The sequence below is a fragment of the Lutzomyia longipalpis genome, chromosome 3, assembly GCF_024334085.1.
Source record: "Lutzomyia longipalpis isolate SR_M1_2022 chromosome 3, ASM2433408v1".
In the NCBI taxonomy this organism is placed as follows: Eukaryota; Metazoa; Arthropoda; class Insecta; order Diptera; family Psychodidae; genus Lutzomyia; species Lutzomyia longipalpis.
The window spans coordinates 14,027,434-14,046,831 of NC_074709.1; the positions used below are offsets into that span (position 1 = coordinate 14,027,434).

General features: G+C 30.4%; 2 protein-coding genes across 18 annotated transcripts in view; one reads left to right on the forward strand and one right to left on the reverse strand.

Moving 5' to 3' along the window:
* The window catches only part of LOC129793173 (uncharacterized), a 1,136,769-nt gene that overhangs the window by 922,645 nt on the left and 194,726 nt on the right, over positions 1–19,398 (forward strand). The window lies entirely within an intron of this gene.
* Positions 167–19,398, reverse strand: part of LOC129793191 (RNA binding protein fox-1 homolog 1-like) — a 58,607-nt gene continuing 39,375 nt past the window's right edge. For 5 of the 17 annotated variants that reach the window (XM_055832991.1, XM_055833005.1, XM_055832993.1 and 2 more), the window contains 8 exons: positions 17,490–17,534; positions 15,199–15,219; positions 13,826–13,979; positions 12,162–12,234; positions 11,354–11,401; positions 7,608–7,765; positions 3,960–4,023; positions 167–3,796 (listed from right to left, as the gene is read on the reverse strand). In XM_055832991.1, coding sequence (XP_055688966.1) covers positions 3,758–3,796; positions 3,960–4,023; positions 7,608–7,765; positions 11,354–11,401; positions 12,162–12,234; positions 13,826–13,979; positions 15,199–15,219; positions 17,490–17,534 — 602 coding nt within the window. In that variant the 3' untranslated portion in view covers positions 167–3,757. Of the gene's footprint in view, positions 3,797–3,959; positions 4,024–7,607; positions 7,766–11,352; positions 11,402–12,161; positions 12,235–13,825; positions 13,980–15,198; positions 15,220–17,489; positions 17,535–19,398 lie in introns of all 17 variants that reach the window. The other 12 variants (XM_055833006.1, XM_055832997.1, XM_055832998.1 and 9 more) reach the window with 4 other exon arrangements.

Here is a 19,398-nt window from a genome sequence, read left to right on the forward strand (position 1 = left end):
CAGAAATAAAAAAAAAATTTGAAGAAAACCTTTGTTTTAGTTCTTTCCAATCAACTAAAAATTCACAGAATTTTTATGCAAAATCTTCAAATTGTTCGGAAATAAATTTCGCAGAAATGAGTGTAATAAAAGGATGAAATAATGGAGATAAAAACTCGAATGCAAATCCATTTTGATACACTTTTTATTACAAAAACATTACTATAAGTATTTTTGTAGTCTAATATATAGCGTCACATTTAATTAAAATAGTAAAACAATTGTAAGATATTTTCTCATGTAATTCATCTTAAAATATTTTCCCCGCATAAAGGGGGAAGAGTTATCTATATATTTGGCGAAATGAGACCCATTGGAGATCACTGTGTGTGACCCCCGGGGAAACTCATTGAAAGTCATTTGAAAAAGGGGATTTTTTGTCAAATAAATATTTGAGCTCACTACTAAAAAAAAGTTTAAAAAGAAAATGATTTTATTCATCACTTTCTTTTATCTTTTTTGGATATTTTATGCTGCTTTTCGGCTAATTTTTATATTTTTGTTTTTAAATTTACTTTTCTACTTTCTAAATCCTTTATCTTTTTTGTCAATTCTGAGTATATTATAATATTTGTTTTTTTAATAGTTGTGTAAATTTCTTAAATGGTTCCTCACATAAATTCATAAGTTGAATTTTTTCCACACCATCTTTTCTCCCGATGGGGAGAAAAGAGAAAATGGTTCGTCAAAAAAAGGTCATGATGTGAGATTTTTAAATTTAGTAAGTCCAAATTGGATTTATTTTTATTTATCTTTTCTACTGCTATCGTTTATCAATTTAAAATAATTGAGTATTTTTTGTCATCATTCTTTTTTTTTACTTTAGCTTGAATGTGGCTTTCTCTCTAAAATATATTTTACAATTTTTTTCTTTTTGTATTTCTTCCTCAAGTTCCTACATTACTAATTCCTTTTTTTCACACTCTTTCTCTCTTGCTTAATATGGCTCAGAAGACGCTCTATACGCTTGTAAAAGTTACCTTTACACTGGTTTTTTTGCCCTTTAAAAAATATTCTTTTTTTTTTGTAATATCATAATCTTTTCTTGAAATTTATTCACGCGCCCTCCCATAAAACTTATCGACCTAAAAAATATCTTCTATTTTTTTTATGAAATATTGTGATGATTAATTGAACAATTGAGCATTTAAATCTATTAATAAAATTTATACCTTAATCACTTTTTTCTCTTCTATTTTGTTCACGATTAAAATTAATTCTTTACTTTTTCTAATTATTTTTTTTCTTTAGAGAGCCAGAAAGTCTTTAAATTTGTGGTTGTTTCTTCTAAAACTCGAGAGACAATGGGGTTCTTACAATCTAACCTTTCTCACTTTGTTTTTTTTTACTGTTTTTTTTTTTCAATTATTTTTATTTCTTTTTTTTTAACATTGAATATCAATGTTTTAAATATTAGATTTGGGCTTCACCTTAAAAATCCCCTTTCGTACTCATTTGTTTCTTATTTTCTACAGAGACTTGTAATTTTTTTCTTCTTTTATCGCTATATTTTTCCACCACGTTCTTCCTTTTTATGAATAGAATGGCTATATATATAGGTAGTAAAATTATCATTTAAGAGGAAAGGTTTTTTTTCTATAGGAATCTCGCTCTCTTGGCTATAAAGAAATTTTCTTTCCTGTGCTTTTTTGCAATCTTTTTTTTCCTTAGTTTGTTCTTCTTCTTTTATTCTCTCTTTTTTTGGGAAGACCTCAGCAAATGAAGCTGTTTGTTCTTTTTTTGGACACAAATAACTACATGGTATTACTTTTTTCTTTCTTGTTAAATTTATAATGTCGGAAGAAAAGAATTCAAGCGAATAAATCGCTCAAATTCTCACTCCATTTGACTATTTTTCATCATCTTTCTTTAGTGATTTCTTTTTGTTGTTTTGCTTATATTTCAATTTAATTGGGAACCTTACTACGAATATTTATAGTTTTTATGTGACATAACTCACTAATATTAATAGTTTTTTTTCTTTTCACAATATTTACTTAAATCATTATTTTTTTCTCCCCGTAAGATTTATCAGATATGCAAATTTTCAATACTATTTGAATTTTATTTTTTTAATTTATTATTTACTCACAAAAGTAGGAAACACGGGTTTGCATGTAGTTCTTTTTAAGTGAAAGAAAAAAGTTGTTTGTAGAAAGCTTTTTATAAAATTGTTTTTTAAGACAAAAAAGAAATGATTGTTATTTAAAAAAAATGTGTTTCGCGCATTTTTCTATTGACACTCTTTTCAATATCTGTCAAAACTCTGACAGTTATCAAAGTGTAAAAGGATATTTTTAAATAAAGAAATAACATTCTTCTAAAAGATTCTAAAGACGAAAGAAGCTTGAAGATAGACGTTGGAAAACTTTAAAATATATTATAAATCTTAAGACTTAAAAAAAAGCATCTTTCAAAAATTCTAAAGAGAAAAGAACTTTGAAGACAGTTTGGGAAAAAAAATTGACATATAATTTGACAGTTGAAAAAATAGAACGTCAAAATTGTTACAGTTATTTAAAATTGAATTTTCTACAAACCCTTTTCCTTTCAGTATCTCTAAAATGTCCAATAAAGAAAAAAATACGTTGAATTAAAATGAGGTAATCATTCTTGTGCTTTTCCTTCCAAGGTCTTTTGAAAAAAAATCCTTTAACTTTGTGCTCCTACAGAAAAACATATGTTAATCCCAGCCTTTCTTTACTCCCAACCAGACCACATAAAACTCATAAAAGTTTATATTAAAAAAATTACAATGATTCTCTACAAAACATAATATATAAATAAAAATCTGTGCTCTGTCTTAACAATTGATTTGTATTCTTTTTTTCTTCGCGACACAATGTCGCTAGAGAGATTGAAAAAGGAAACTAAATAAAAGATTTTTTTCTAAATAATAAAAAAGATCATTTCTGCGTTGCTTCTTCTCACTGAGTATTTACAATGCTTTTAAGCGTAGAGTCTGTTAAAGGAAACCAATAATTTTATAATAAAAAAATAAGTTTAAATTATTTTTTTTCTGAGAGAAAACTTCTCATAAAAAAGCTGCCCATCTTGACTATTAAAAAAAACTTCTACCTTTGGCTGTTTGAGCGACATAAGAATTTGAGATAATATTGTGCTATTAGTTTGTAGTTGCACAATTTCTTCTCCTTTTTTTTTACTTTCACTGATGGAGACTTGTTTTTATAACTGTCTGAACTTTTACAAATTACACTGATAATTCCCTAAATCTAAGAATATTTTTTTGCTCTACATTTTATGCATATTTTATAATAATTTTTCATTTTTTTTGTTTAAATCTATACGAAAAAAAGTAAAAGAAAAAATATTGAATCCACATACCAAAAAAAATTGTGGATCCATTCTTAAATCAGATACGAGATTTATCTTCTTACAATCAGATCTAAGCTGCTAAAAATGGAAATTTATCTTTTTCTGCATCAATAATTGTGTGTTTCCTTGTTCTTTTGGTTCTTAATCCCAAAATTTCTTCCCTATTCTTCACATTCACATTACTTTATTTTGTTCATTTTGTGCCAAATCACGTTGTTTGTTTTTTTTGTATGTTGCAATTAGAAAAATGAGATTTTTTTTCATCAAGAGTGTCACTATGGATTCTTTTTTGTCATGGATTGAACCATCCTTTTTTGGTTATTCATTCCTTTGCTTAATGAATTTCGGGACAATTCACACCTCCACTTCTTGTAGGAAATAATTAGTATGGGGCAAAGCGATTGTAGCCACTGCGATACATCTGGAAGAAAATAAAACGAAACAACCCAATAGAATTTTATTTTATTTATTTTTTGTTGAAAAAAAAAACCTGGAAAAGAAAATGTAAAGAAAATCCACGGAGTCACGTTTTCCGCAAAGAGCTGAAATTAAGAAAAACAAAAAAAGGACACACAAAGTCTTACCCCATAGCCTGGTACTGGTCCTATTCCATGGCCAATATAGGGATCAGCATACTCACGGCCATACCTGTATGGTTAGATAAATTCTTTTTTTAGCAAACATATTCCTCCCACATACAGACCTCTCCCCTTGAGAGATCCATTAGGCCACAAAGCACGGACACGGGTATCCCAGAGGAATTGAGAGCAAAAGGTAGACAGCTAGTAAGGTACATAAGAGGAGAAGGTATAGGAAGAAACATTATCGTGACGATTTCACTGGTAATTCAATTTATATCCGACAAGATGAATTTAGATTTAATTGTGCCAGAAAGATTTTCTCTTCTACAAAATTAATGGAAATGTAATTAAAAACAGGGAGAGTTGGAAATTCTCAACTTAATAAATGGGGCAGGTAAACATCATCCCAGCTATAGGGAATGCATCCTTGTGGATCGTACTTGTCGGGAAACAATAGTCCTCTCTCTTGATTCGGGAGTCACTCTTCATTTTCTTATTTCTTGAAGAAAGTACATCAAATTGTATGCATTAAAAAAGGCGAGACATTATAATTTTTACTCCAAAATAGGGCGTAGATTTTATAATTAGTTTTGTAGCAGTTTTCGTTGACTTTGGGCACAAAAAAATAGCTTAAAATGTTTTTATTTTCACAAGGAAGATTTTTTGAACCTTTTGGTTAAAATTTTAAGAATTTTGATAAAAAAAAGTCTTTTATAGACAATTTCAAAATTTCATGAGCATCTGGATTAAGGAAAAAGAATAAAATGTTGGGGTCGATTCTGTCAAAAATCTTTTCTTTTATTAATAAATTGCCATGAAAAGCAATTTTCCTTAAAAAATACGATACAAGAAACAAACTGTTAAAATTTTACAAGATATTTCTCTAGAATACCGAAAATTTTAACACTGGCGAATTGTAAGGAAAGAATTTTAACAGAATCGCGACCACGTTGTCTGATAGACTCAAATTATTTTCTCAAAAATTTTCCCCTATTAACAAAAATCATTAGGTAAGCAATACTTGAAAAATAAACGAGAAAGACACACTCTTCGTAAAGTAGAAAATATGTTTTGCTGGTAGATTTATATTTAGAATATTTTATTTAGAAAATTCTAATAAAAATTCAACGAGTATTTCAACTGCATATAAATAAGACTTGATAAAAAAAAGTGAAAGAGTGGAAAATGTATGAAAACTTCTGGAATAACAAGAAGGAAAAACGACTTTGCAATATTGAATCATGAATATGAAATAATATCACATCTTGAAACAACATTTTGCTGAGAATTCTTCTCGAAGCTGAAACTGAAAATTTTTATTCAAAAATTGTTTAAAAAAAATTGGAAAATTTTTTCATGTAAATTCTTTTAGTGTTTAGGGAATCCCTTTAAAGAAATATTTATTTAATATCAATTCAAATAAGTAAAAAATGTGTTTATATGAAAACTTTTCAACGGAACAATGATAAAAAAATAAGATATATATTTTCTTTTCATTCACAAAAAACTTCCTAGGTTTATTTTGCGAATAATTTTGAGATTCCTTTCAAATAAAAAATTTTACAATGCAAAACAATACATTTACCATTTTTGCACGTTCTTGAGTAAAATTCCTCCGCATATTTGCCCATTGCCATCAAACCGTTTAACTTACTTAAAAGTTTAAGTGCTTCTACTTTCAATTGGCCTTTTAAAGAAATTCTTCTTTGTCAATTTGCAAGAAAACAAAAAGAAGCTCCTAAGCATTCCCCATAGTCTCCTAATAAGATAATAATTTTAGTAAATTCTCTTTCTCACTGTAAATTAGTGTTTTTGCTAACTTTTTAAGTAGGTATACAACACATTTCAACGAAGGCTTATCCAAGTACGAGTAAATTTCCAACATTCCATGAGAGAATCATCTCCCCACATCTCTCGAGGACGCAACAATAAAGCACAGACTTGAGCATATCAGTGTGGAAAATGTGGAGTCCTATGTACTTAAAGTGTGAGACTTGAGAGACTTCTTGAGATACGCTGAAAGCCACTTTGGTAGGAAAATTATTGCGACGAGGAATTTAATTAGGCAAGAATGTGCAAAAATGACCATCTCCTTAATGTTTTAGGGGTGCCTATATATGGAATTTTTGCTTGAAGGATTTCTTGCAAAATTATTCGTGCGTGGATTAAGTATTGGAGTAGTTTTTCCGTTCTTTCCCTCCCTGGGACGGAGAGACAGAGATGCTGTCAAGGTGATCAATCACGAAGATTTCCTGAAGATATCGTGCGTGGATATGGTTATATATGTGTGCTTCAGATTAATTGAACTTCCCAGGTCAATATTCGTGATTTTATCACTCAAACCTCTCATGGGTTTATTTATTGCCTCGTGCTAAATGGAAATGGGTTATATTTTAGGGCATTCTATATAGTAAGAGAAAATTGTCCAAGGAAATGAATTTATCACAGAAATTTGTCGTAATATTGGAAAATAAAGTAAAAATATAAGAGAGATATTTGATGGAAAGAAATGACCCAGAATTGAGAGGATCTATCTCACTCTGGTATAGAGAAGTTTCAGGTGAATCAATTTATATAGAAAATAAATTAACCTGTCATTCTAAGAATTTAAGGTAAAATGAAAGTTTACAGAAAATAGTTCACAGTTCAAGTATCGCCTCCCCAAGGGAGAAGTTGCATAAATTTAATTTAAATGTAAGTTACATTTAATGGGTAAATTAATGAAGAACTAAATTGAATAAAGAGAACTAGTGTTTTGTATCCTTTCCGAAGAGTACAAAACTCTGTGATACTTCAGTGGATGTTATGTAATTTTATATTATTTAATTTAACTCAACTATAAAACAATATTCTGATTCAGAAATTCAAAGGAAAATTTATAGAAAATTGAGAAAATTCACCTTCAAACTTACAAAACTTTTCAACAAAGGATTTCTTCGTATCATGTTATTCAACCCCTTCCCCACGTCCCGTTCTCTTTTCCATTTTAATGGATGTTTTGAACATTTTGAAGGATCTTTCATTTACACAGACGAGTTTCTGATATGAAAACTATTTCAATTTTAAACGGATAATTTTCAAGGATTCTCCATTTTGTTGATTTTCCGTAAATATAAAAAGTCTTCCATTAAACTTAAGAAATTAGGAATTTTCGATAATTTATATTTTGAGATTTTTGATTGCTTGATTTTTTTTCCAGCTAATCCCAAAACATCTATTATTTGTCTTAATCACGCATCATATAATTGGCTTTCATTCATACATTTGTTTTTCAAAATTTAGCCGTTAAAGTTTTTCAGTTAAAGAAAAACGCCCAATATCTTCTTCTGTATTTTTTTTAATAGTTACAGGAATTATCCTATTTTTAGGATAATTTCAATGTAGCATCATTTTAATTCCTCTAACATGAAAAACCTTTTTGTAGAACAATCTTCGTCACGACAGGAAAAGCATAAATAGGATAAAAAGACAGGAAAGTGTGTTATCAGCACCTAATTCTAAGGACATTAGTGTGAGGAGAATTAATGATGTCAGGAACTGGAAGAGAGTCATTAGGAGAATTAGTGAGCTGGATTTTGCATCAATGGTGGATTAGTGTGAGGTGAGTGGGAGTGGAAAATAGTTTTGAGGGTGGTTATTTCTCTAACTCACCCCGCCACAGCTGCGTATCCCGCCACGGGTTGAGCTGCCGCCGCGGCTCCGTAGGCCCTTGCAGCTACAGCTGTGTATGTAGCAGCTGCTGTGTAGGCTTGTTGAGTCGTTGAAAGTGGTGTTTTGAGTAGTGGCGCCGCTGCTGCTGCTGCTGCTGCCTGCTTAGCCACAAAGCAAAGAATACGAAAAAAAAGGAAAATTCAGCAATGGTGCTCAGAAAGCTCACCAAATGCGAAGAAAGAAGGTGTAAAAACCACAGAAATGTAAAACAAAAACCAAAAGGTGCTAGACACGCTCGCGCACTCTCTTCTAAAGCCACAATACAGCTTAAGTTTTCCCACGACTTTGTATTAATGGCGCTCAAAAGGAAGAAGGTGAGAACATCAACAATTAAAATTTACTAAATTTTTTACACATTTTAGAGTTAAATCGCCTATATTATACAAAACATTTTTAACAACAACTTCATCACATGCAAGGTGCTTTCGGGAGGGATTTTAAAATCAATGTTGTATTTGAGAGAAGCTCGTGCGGCTGCTTTTTGCAGATCAATTTTCACCATCATTAACTATTGTGTGCAACCCACAGCAGTCCCACCGAAAAACCCAACCCCAAAACACTCTTTAATGGCACATTAAATTTAACAACAGCTATGGACGGCCACAAAATTATATGAGGAAGAGAGATATTTAATGCTTTCCTCATTTTGCAAATAAACGTTTTCACTTATATTGAAGGGAATAAATGCGAATATTACTCGTTAAACAATCAACTTCTTCGCCAAACATTCGCGCCAAACAATAAGAAGAAAACTCCTTCCTAAAACATTATTATTTATTTTCCAACCCCTCTCTGTCTTCTGTGTCTTACTCCTACGCTGAGATAAAAGGTTTTTGTTGGTATTTGCACAATTTTAGAATAATCCGTAGATATTGAGAAAAATCTTTCAACGATTTTGCATAAAATACGTATTCCTTCTACGAAAAATTTGTAAATTACAGAGAATGTAAAACGGTTTTCAATTTCAATCGATAAAGAAGCTTTTTGAAGTCGCCAGAAACAGAATTTAGTTACTTCCTGATAAATTGAAAATCGCATTTTCCGGCATTTGATCTTTTCTTTATATTTTTGCACGTATTTATTATTATTATTTATCTCTCATCTATATAGATAAGTAGTAGTGGGCTTTCAGGATGCACACGAGTTAAGGAACCACGTAAGAAATAATTTTTTATACAAATGAGCATGTATTAGGGAAATAAATATCTTTAATTTTTGTTGTCCATACAGAAAAAAATAATGGAAGGCTCTCGTAAAGTCCTTTTGTTTCTAAATTCTTTTGCAAAATATTGTCTCTAAGCTCTTATTTTAATTAATGGATTTTTTAAAATCATTTGAAAAGACATTTTTTTCAAATTTAGAAATGACTTTCACTTACAAAGAGTCAAAGTTAAAAATATGTAGCAATAAAAAATCAATAAGAAAACATTGCAAAGTAAATTCCATGGTGGAAATCCTATTTTCTGAAACATCCAGAAATAGTCTCAATAATTCCAAGAATTTTCTTCGAAAGTTATGATACTTTTTGCTCCGTTCTCTTTCGTCTCTCCTGCCATTCAATGCATTCTAAAATTGGAATTTTATGTGAAATGAAGAATTTTTTTTTTACAAAATTCACTTATAAAAAAAATCATTTCAATTTTTTTCACAGAACTTTTTTTTTCCTCGCGGTAGGTGTTGAATACAAATGGAATTGAGACATATTTTGCATGAGATAAAAATTTGCAAGAGATAAATTTCACCAGAAGAACAAAAAAAAAACGGAAAATGGACAAAAAAGTCCGGACGGAGATTAAAAAAAAAAGGAAGGAAAAAACGATTTAATATCAACACCCGCTCTTAAATGTGCCATTAAAGAGTAATATTTCAGAGTATTTATCCTATAGTATCAGCAGTATCATAAAAAGCACTTGCAGGCATGCATTGTACGGATTATTAAATGTGAACATACAGAGAAAAAAAAATATGAGAAAATCGACCATTTGGAAGGAGAGACAGTTTGCTGGCTATCAACAGAGGGGTTATACTACATAGTATTTTTATTAACATTTTTAATTTTCCTTTCCTCTCTCATATTCCAGCGAATGGGGGTAGATGAGAAGGATCTTTTTTTATACACAGTTCCCCTTTTTATTACACCCAGAGAGCACATTATCTTTTTTTTTTAAATTCAACCAGATTAATTTCAATTTAAACGAAAATATTTTTCAAACGAATATTTTTAAAGCATTTTTTTTGCAGGTACTTTTCTGGGTGCAAACAATGGGTTTATTATTTATGTACATATAAATAATATAGGTATCAATGCACACAGTAAATCAAATATAATATATCTCTATAAAAAAACATCACACATCCACCAAATAAAAGAACAAAGGTGAGAGTTATTGGAAAAAAATGTATGTATAATGTTTGCAAACATGGAACCACGAACCTGGCGTTGCTGCAAAAAGCATAAAACAATTTTAAATTACCTCTATGATAAAATTTCATATAAATTGGTATAAAATACAAAAAAAGCAATTTACAGGTAAACCGCAGAAATGTTTTTTTTTTTATTAATATAACTTTTGTGTATCAGGTGAAACAGAATGGTGAGAAAATTTTTCATTCACGTGCACACAAAACCCTCAAATGGGGCAGAAAATAAAATAACCAAAGAAAGAAAATGAGAAGAAAGTGATATTGAGAGAATAAAAAAACTGTGTCTGAAATAACTCAGCTAAAATGACTCAAAATATTCTAAATCAACGTGATTTGACTGCACACATCCAATATATTTTTTTTAAACTTTTTTTTTTTCATGTTTTTTTTTTACTGAATTTAAATTATTTTTGGAAATGAAAAAAAAAACATTAAATTTGCATAGTAAAGGCCCAGTAAGACGTTTTGACTGAGAAATACCCTCTAAGTGAATAAAATTCTAGACGGGTCAAGTGTCTAAATATAATTTATTGTAAATATATCATTTATTTTTGTATAACTTTATGTTTTTACCAATATGGAAAGCTTCTCAAATTTTTTTTAGGATAAAATGTGTCTTGGTTAAACTTTAAATCATTCCTCATAATTCTTGCAAATGTGTAATACGAAGCCTAAAAAAATGTAAACATTCAGTGCATGTTGTCAAATCACCTTGAATTTGAGGAACTACCCTCTAAATATTTCGCGTGTAGCGTAATAAAACGATTAAGTATATTATTTTTTTTTAACAATATTGTTTTATTGCAAGACACTAAAAAGAAAAATAGGTAATTGAAGTTATTATTCTGTTGCACCTCCACAACAATGAAAATAATTGTTAAGGAAGACAAAAGAGGAAGCTCTCGCACCACGTTATTTCCCCAATTTCCTCTTCTTTTAGAGCAATTTTTGAGAAATGAGGCATTTTTTACAACATTCCCACATAAAAAAATGTCTAAAGAAATACCAAACATACACACACAAGGAAATATTAAAGTCCTTTTGAATAAATCAATAAAAGACCTCGAAAACAGAATGTGACACACTTTGAGATATTAAAAAAATAAAATAGACATTTCTTCGCCCCCCAAATTCACTCTCAAGTGTTGATTTATTGATTTATTCAAATGGAAAATTGAAGAATTTTTTAGCAATAAAAGATAGAAAAAAAATGAGAGAGAACAAATAGAAAAACAATTTTTTAAATAAAAAAAGATTAATACACTTATAATTGCCGGTTGTGCTGGAACTTCCGTCATGGGTTTCGCTGCCTGAAATAGAATTGACAGATTTTTTTCCAATTTACGAAAAAGAAAAATAATATTTTAAGACATTTATGATTTTTTTTTAAAGTTAAAACAATAAAATTCATCACAAGCACATCAATCGTCCTCCGAAAATTTAAAAAGAAAATCTCCCACATTTTTTGGGAGAAAATGATGGAAATATTGTACACCACAATCATCTATATATAGTGTAGTTATATGGTATCAAACAGTTATGTATATTGGCTTTCAGATTATATATTTAATATAAATAAATTAACTCAAGTGAAAAAGAGATGAAGGAGACAACGACAAAATTTATACATAAATTCACGTGAAAATGGAGTTGGGGCGACAAAAATTCATTATAATTTATATACAATCCTTTTTGGTGAAAATAAATCAAAATTATAATCTGAAAAGTCAAAAACCGTGTCCACAGATTTTCTCTGTTGACTCTTTCATACCCACCCTTCCTCCATTTCCTTCCCCGGGAAAAGCAGTTAATATGCTAATTTCTGCAGGAAAATCCCCACTGAATCAATTTAATTAAAAATAAACCCTCTGTAGGTCTTTAATTCGCCATTTGTGGACACGACTTTTGCTTCAAAATAAAAATTCACGAAAACAAAACGGTCCCAAGATAAAGTTGTATGAGAAAATTCAAAAGAAAAAATTCACGCATATTAAATAAATTTTATACATCGAAACATTTATGTGAGACGGAAATGGTGAAAGAAATGAAAAATAAAACTTTAAGACATACCTGGAGGCGATAGTTGGGATCCGCTGTTGCTGCTGAGGCTGCTGCGGCAGCCAAGAAGGGATCATAGTACATTCTGTAGGGGAGAAAGGAGCAAATTCACATGAATTAGCAATGACAATATCATGAATTAAGTAAGAATATTGCCTTTCACGAGGATATGGCGCATTCAATAATTCTTCTACAGCCCTACACCACCCTTTAAGTTTATTGAGCCATTTCACATTAAAATTTATTGAATAAGGAAGAAGGTGGTTACCCGGTTTTATATGAGAAGAACCTTGATTTAAAGGAACAATAGGTACGCATGTAATCTAGGAATAAAAACGAATAAGATACTTTAAAAAAAAGGCTTATCGTTTTCCATTGGAAACACCTGAGAATAGCTGTCAAAGATTAACCAAAAATGTAAAAAATGACGTCACCATTGTATTTTTGTTTCTTTTATTACAGGCAGCATTCATTCTAATGTTTTTTTTGATATTTTTTTATTATGTATTTTTATTTTTTATGCATTTAAATAGACATTTAATTGTGACGTCATTGTATACATTCTTAGCCAAATTCTTACCGATTTTCTAAAGTGGAAGAATTGGGAAAACTTTTAGTGATTTATCATAATATTTAAATTCTTCGATAGATAAAATGTATACCAATTGAGTCTTCAAAAGAGGGATTTTTTCTATAGGAAGTTGGTAAACTTCTTTCCAAAAATAACTCAATTAACATAGCTACCCTAATGTAACTTATATAAACTGTAAAAGATCAACTGCAAAATATTAACCATTCAACACTTTGTAACAAATAAGTAGTGAATGATGCTTTTGATCTCTGCAGGTAGCCTGATATGACTTTTAAATGAGGGTTAAAACCTCCTCAATGGAATATAAAAGACTTTTAAGGTATTACATTTTCATATGATTTCTATAAATCTCCTATTTCTGAAAATCTCATAAAGTTAAATTTCAGCAATATAAAACTGTAAATAATGCCGGTTTTTTTATTGAGAGAAAAAAAAAAGATTTAAAAAAATTGTACAACATCAAAGCTCTGCAGTGAATTCAATTTACTCTATGCAAGGAAACTTGAAAAATGTTTTGATGTCCTTTTTGATGAAAAGATGGTTCCCATTTCAACTGCTGGGGCAAGCACTATGGTGTTAAAAAATTTCAAAAACTTTCATCTCAATGGGATTCTTCATATACAATACATACATATGTATGTATGTATATAGCAAATTGATACTCTGTTGAACAAATTTCTGGGGCAGAGACATTCTTTTCGAGTGTTGCAATGCACACAGGACTCATCAATGGGAGTCCCACCCCGTTTACGGGAGATGAGTCCTGAATCAACAGTCAAGTACAAATAGGTTCGATAGATTAATTTATCCTCCATCTCCTGGATCAGCACCTCCCCACCTTTTGCTTGCAGAGAAGAGTTTGACCCCGTCGAACAAAAACACAAAAGGCATGAAAAAGGGTGGTGGCTGGCTGGAGGATTAAATTGCCAAATAGCGCCCCAAGCACTTGGATATGTTTTCGCCCTTTTGCATTGAAATTGGGTAAAAGGCCACCCCATTTGGTGGGTTGGACGCAGTAGGGGGTATAATATGGGAAAATGCGAGGGAAATTGAGGTGAAAAGTCTGAATAGTGGAAATACTTACGGCGCATAGCCATGGAGTGCATTGGCGGCATTTGCTGCAGCAGCAAGGGGTGTTGGGAGCCTTGCAAAGGCACCATTCAATGCAGCTGCAGCTGCTGGGAAAGCTGCCCTGGCTCGTCCACGTTGAATTGCGACACCTCTCAAAGCTGCCGCTGCTGTAAATTGAAAATTGTTCACAAAGAGAAAAAAAACAACTCATTACTCATCTTATTCCTCTTATTCCCTAAATTCAAACCCTCTTCATTGAATCCCTCGTCCCAAACCCAAGAGCGCAAACGAGTCCATTAATTTAATGAGGTAACCCAAGTCGATTGAACAAGATTGTTTCGCATCAATTTACAGTGTGAACAATTTCATAGAAAAACGGATAAAATGTTAAATTTATATACATTTCCTGATGGTTTTTCCATTCGAGAGGGTTTTTCCGGGGACATTTTGAATTACACCCCCATTTGGAGGGGAGAAAGCCCACCAGGAAAAGCTCCCTCTTTTATCATGTGTGGGCGTTTGGTAATTGATGTTTTTTTTTCACCCTCACAACATCCATGGAAATTGACGTTAAAAAAAATCACCGAGTCATGCTCAGTCGATAGAGTTAATTGTATATTCAGATCTTCAAGTGGAAGGCATTTTCCACGCTCTATCCCGACGAGAGCTTTTACAGGGTGGTTTTTGGAGGAAAAAACGGTATTGAAATTACAGCAGGGTGGGTCAATTAAATTGTTGATTAAAATTTTATTTAAAGAAAAAGATATTTTACATTTTTTTGGACTAAATAATTTTCTTCGTTGTTTTAGTATAAAACATGTGATCTAACCATTAAGATTTCTTTCAACTTAAATTAGTAGGACTTTTCGAGGATTTTTGTCACCTTCTTCAGGTCTGCAAAATGATTTTCGTGTTTTATTGTATTCAAATAGTGATATTTCGTCTTATTTTTGATAAACTCTTTTATTGATTTAAAACATCAAAAAATAGGTTAACCGGTTTTTAAAGAACTAAGGCTATATTTTAAGAACTATTAAGGCTATATGTAACTGGAAAGAATCCAACAGTTATAAAATTTAAAAACCAGAGGCAGAAGAACTTTGAAAACATTTAATACCTATTAATTATCCAATAAGAAATTCCAATTTATTTTCATTAGAGATCCTTTAAAAATAAAAATAAAAAAATCATTTCAATTTACCCACCCTACAACTTTTTTCACAAAATCTCGCCTCTCATCAGGAAATTGTGAGTGAGCTTTGGGGAATTTCTTTATAACAATTTTGGTGTTTGTAAAAGAACTTTTTAATCAATAGCCCACCAAAAATTATTATCTTTCCCCCTATATGTGGAAAATGTTGAAAGATTTTTCTTTCATTCACTTACCTTCTGGCCATTGAACACAAACTGCGAACAGCAGTGATGAGGATGGGTAGAGAGAAAGAAAGAAAAAAAAAGAGAACAAATTAATAAAACTTCACATCTTTCTTCGCTGAAAGTGTAATAAAAAGAATCTGTGTGAGTACTTTTTAGTATAATAATAATCTACCATGTGGCCCAAAAAAGATGAAGCTACCAAGCATTTTGAAAATACTTTTGAGCTTTGCCATGAGATGAGTAAACTCCAAAATTTCAGATATTGTGGAATTTTGTATTATAATAATTGATATTTTGAGAGTGGAAAATAAATGAGAAATTCCGAGAAATTCCTCTCCAAAGTTTTGTGGCCTCTCATCTCTTGGCAAAAGCACAAAATGTCCATCACATTTAGTTTATCGTTAGTTTTGTTTTTTGCACAATTTACTTTTCTACACAACAGAATATAATCTATCAGGGATGGATGGGGTATACACAATGTTATAAAATATATGAGAATGCAATTCCGCAAACCCCCAGGTATTGTTAGGGAAAAAATAATAATGAAAAATAAAATGTTAAAGGCAACTATATAACGTTATTAAAGCTACATAGGAAAAAACTCTTGAAAATGTGTGTAAGCAACTGAGGAGTTTGGTTAATTACACCTACAGGAGATGCAGCACATTACAGAGGGTGACGTGTATGTTGACAAATTTACTTTACTCTCTAAGTGATAGAAAATTACATTTAAGCTATCATTTTGCTAATGTACAATAAGTATACATGGAACACACTCAAAAGCAGTTTTAGCAAGATGACTCTCTGAAATATGGGGTCATTTGGGAAAGCAATGAAATTTTTCTCAATTAACTTTATGTCTCCTTCTCTGAATGTTTCCCTCCCCCTTCTCAATTAATTTTTATCACCCCTCAAAACAATGCTTTTCCAATGACCAAATATTTCTATAATGTCTTCTTTTCTTGTCTTTCGCAATATTTTTTTTTCTGGAAGCTTTAACAATTCTGACGAATTTTTCTCTTTCTCTCTCTCAATTTATTAATCCAACAGTTTTATAAAAAAATGATTTTCATTATACAAAAAGTTTCTGGAGCAGAAATGATAAAATATTTCAATTTCCATTGTATTATCATTGATCAAATTTTATTTAAATTGTCAACTCAATCGTTAGTGTTGCATAAAAATTATTCATAGAATTTGGAATACATTGTGTTGCGCTTTGTTGAAGTTCTGACCTTTAGTTTTCAGTAATCAACAAAAATTTATGCAATTTCTTTTGCATTTACATTTAAATGTTTTTGTATAATAAAATAATTCATAAAGGCTTAATTCACTTGAAACGTGGTAGAATAAGCGTAAATTTTGCATAATATCATACGGCATAGATTACTCTTACTCTTGAATTTCATGTAATCTTTTACTAGAATTTATAAATCGCGAAGTAAACAAAGCAAAATAATTCGTTGCAATTGAAATTGATACTTATCAAAGAAAAATCAAAGTAAATTTCAAAAAGTGAGGTTATGAGCTCTGTCTTAACTTAAATCAGTGCGAAAGCTAATATATAATTTATAACGACACAATTTGTAGATTATTTTGCTCTTCCTCTTTATTCTTCAAGGTTTTATAAAACAAGGAAAAAATAAAATTTGAATCGTACGATAACCGATTTTATCGTTATTTCTTACAAAGTTTACACAATTACAATTTCCAAGTGAATGTCTTGTATGTTTTCTACCCATTGTAAAATGGAAAAGAAACATTTCTTAGAAAGTTTGGATGTTTTTCTTGGCTGATAACATAACTTACGTGGAAACTTATTTTATGCTCCTAATACGGATTTGTTTATTGTTAAACTTTTAATTCAATTTAAATATCCAAACTTTAATTTGAAAATCACCTAAATAAGAACTTAACAAAGATAATTTTTGTAAATAACTTTATTGGTAAATTTCTTGATGACAAAAAAACACAAAATTTATGCAAATTATAAAGCAATTTTATCTCAAGAAACACAATGCAATTTCCTAAATGGTTTTCTTGCACAATGAATTTGTGAGAGAGATTTTTTTTAAAGAGAAAATTCGTCGACAAAATAAAGCATATTTGAGAGGAACAAAGGACAGACAAGCAATTATTATATTTTTAGTGCTCTTATCCACAAGACGTTCACAAATTTAGTCAATTCATCGTTCACATAGCATTTCTTTTATTTTTTTTTAATGATTCTTGCTTCTCATTAATGAATTTTCTTATTCATCTTTTGTAAATGGTTCTTTTTTGGAAGCATTTTTGCTCACCCAGAGCAGTTGGTGCTGCCACGGTACCTTCTTTCGTCAGACAAACTGTGAATTTGGACGAAAAGAAGAGACAATGAATTTTTTTAGGGTGGAGTTTTCTTCATTAACATCTAAAACATTATAATATTAATCTACAAACTATATGTAAGAACTAATTTTTTTGTTAAGTGTAACAAAAACAACCTTCAGCTAAGTCATACACGTGCTTTTTCCATGGGTCACATAGAAAAATTTTTGAAAAATTCCTTCTTAAAAACCTTTTCTAAACCTTTTTTTTTTACAGAAAAGTATTTAATATAAAAATAATTAAAATTCAAACAGAAAGCAACATAATGATACTTTTTTTTTAATTTTAAAATATGATTTATAAACAAGAACAATTTTGTTAATAATAATGAAACATTGTTAAAAAAGCTAGAGTTATATAAACAAAAAAAAAAAGAATATTTTGCATGAAAATTGAGATTTTTTTTTTGCATTTTTCATCTATTTTATGTAAATATTTCAGTGTAATGTGATGAGAAACCCAACCCTCAACAATTTGTTCGCAACATTCTAATAAAAAAAACCTCACAGCTCGTTCCATTCATTGCAGGGTAGGTGCGAGGGAAAATGTGTGTATGGTGTGTCTTACAGTGACTTTTCCAACTGTGCAACAAGACAGGAAGTTAGATAATCTCATAAAGAAGTTTTCCTTTCTCAAATTACACTCAGCATGTCAATTATTCAACCACCACATTAGAAAATGCAACTCATTTGCACTTTCCCTTCCATAAATTTCAATTAGAATGCATTTTTCATTGAGAAACTGCATTATCTTTCACACCCCTCACTTGTGCACTTTCTTCGCCATCTAAATAACCCATCCCTTAAACTTCTTTATATATAGTGTGCTTTATATAAGAAAAAAATTCTTCTTAAAGAAATTTTCAAGTGAATTCAGAGAAGATTATATAAGCATGTCTTTAAGATGTTTTTTTTTTGCTTTAAAATGCAATATATAAGATGAGAGCTTTTTGTGGAGCTTTTTTTCTCAAGACCCAAAAAAAGTCAATTGAAAAATGGTTCTCCTTCTAATTTAGTTTCTTCAATTTAATTTAAAACTTGTCTATCTTGCTCATTTACCAGGATAATCTTCCAGATTGAGTAAGAACCTTTTTTTATGAGTTGAAATTTTTTTTCAATTATTGTTTGATCAGGGAAATGTGTCCTAAAACCTTCATTACATATTTATTTGTGTGGTTTGACTAAAGATCTTTTAGGACACGATTAAAGTTTAATGAATAAAGGTAAATAAAACACTAAAATTAGTTTAAATTTTACTGGAAGGGGAATAAATAGTTGTGGTTCGAAAAATTTGTGAATAAACATTCTAAAATAATTCTATTCATTTTGTCTAATTCAAGAGTCATTGCTAGATTGCAATTTTCAAACGAACAAAAAGCTTTAACAAAAGACTCTTTAAACAGAGAGCGATGAAGTAGTTTAAAGAAAAAATTTTAAATTCAAGTCAAAATTACTTTTATGACTTTACATACAAATTTATGCTGTGAAATTATCTTTTTTTTCTCCACACCTTGGTGTAAAGGCAATTGCACATTAAAGCACGGATTTAATGTTCTCTTCTCTTTTTTTCTCCATCATACCCACAAAGGCATCGGCATGTAATAAGCAAAAGAGCCATCTCTGTGGAATACTCTCCATGAAAATGCCTTCATGTGTAAATAATTTTGTGATCCACTGTGGACCCATTGGGTATGAACCTTTCAGTGGCAATACAAGTGGAAGTCACAACATGAGAGATACACACATTTTCCCTACACCTCCGCAACACTTTTCCCCATCTGTGTGAATTACAGCATATCTTCGTTTTTTTTCATATTCACCCCTCACGGCTGAATTTTCTTAC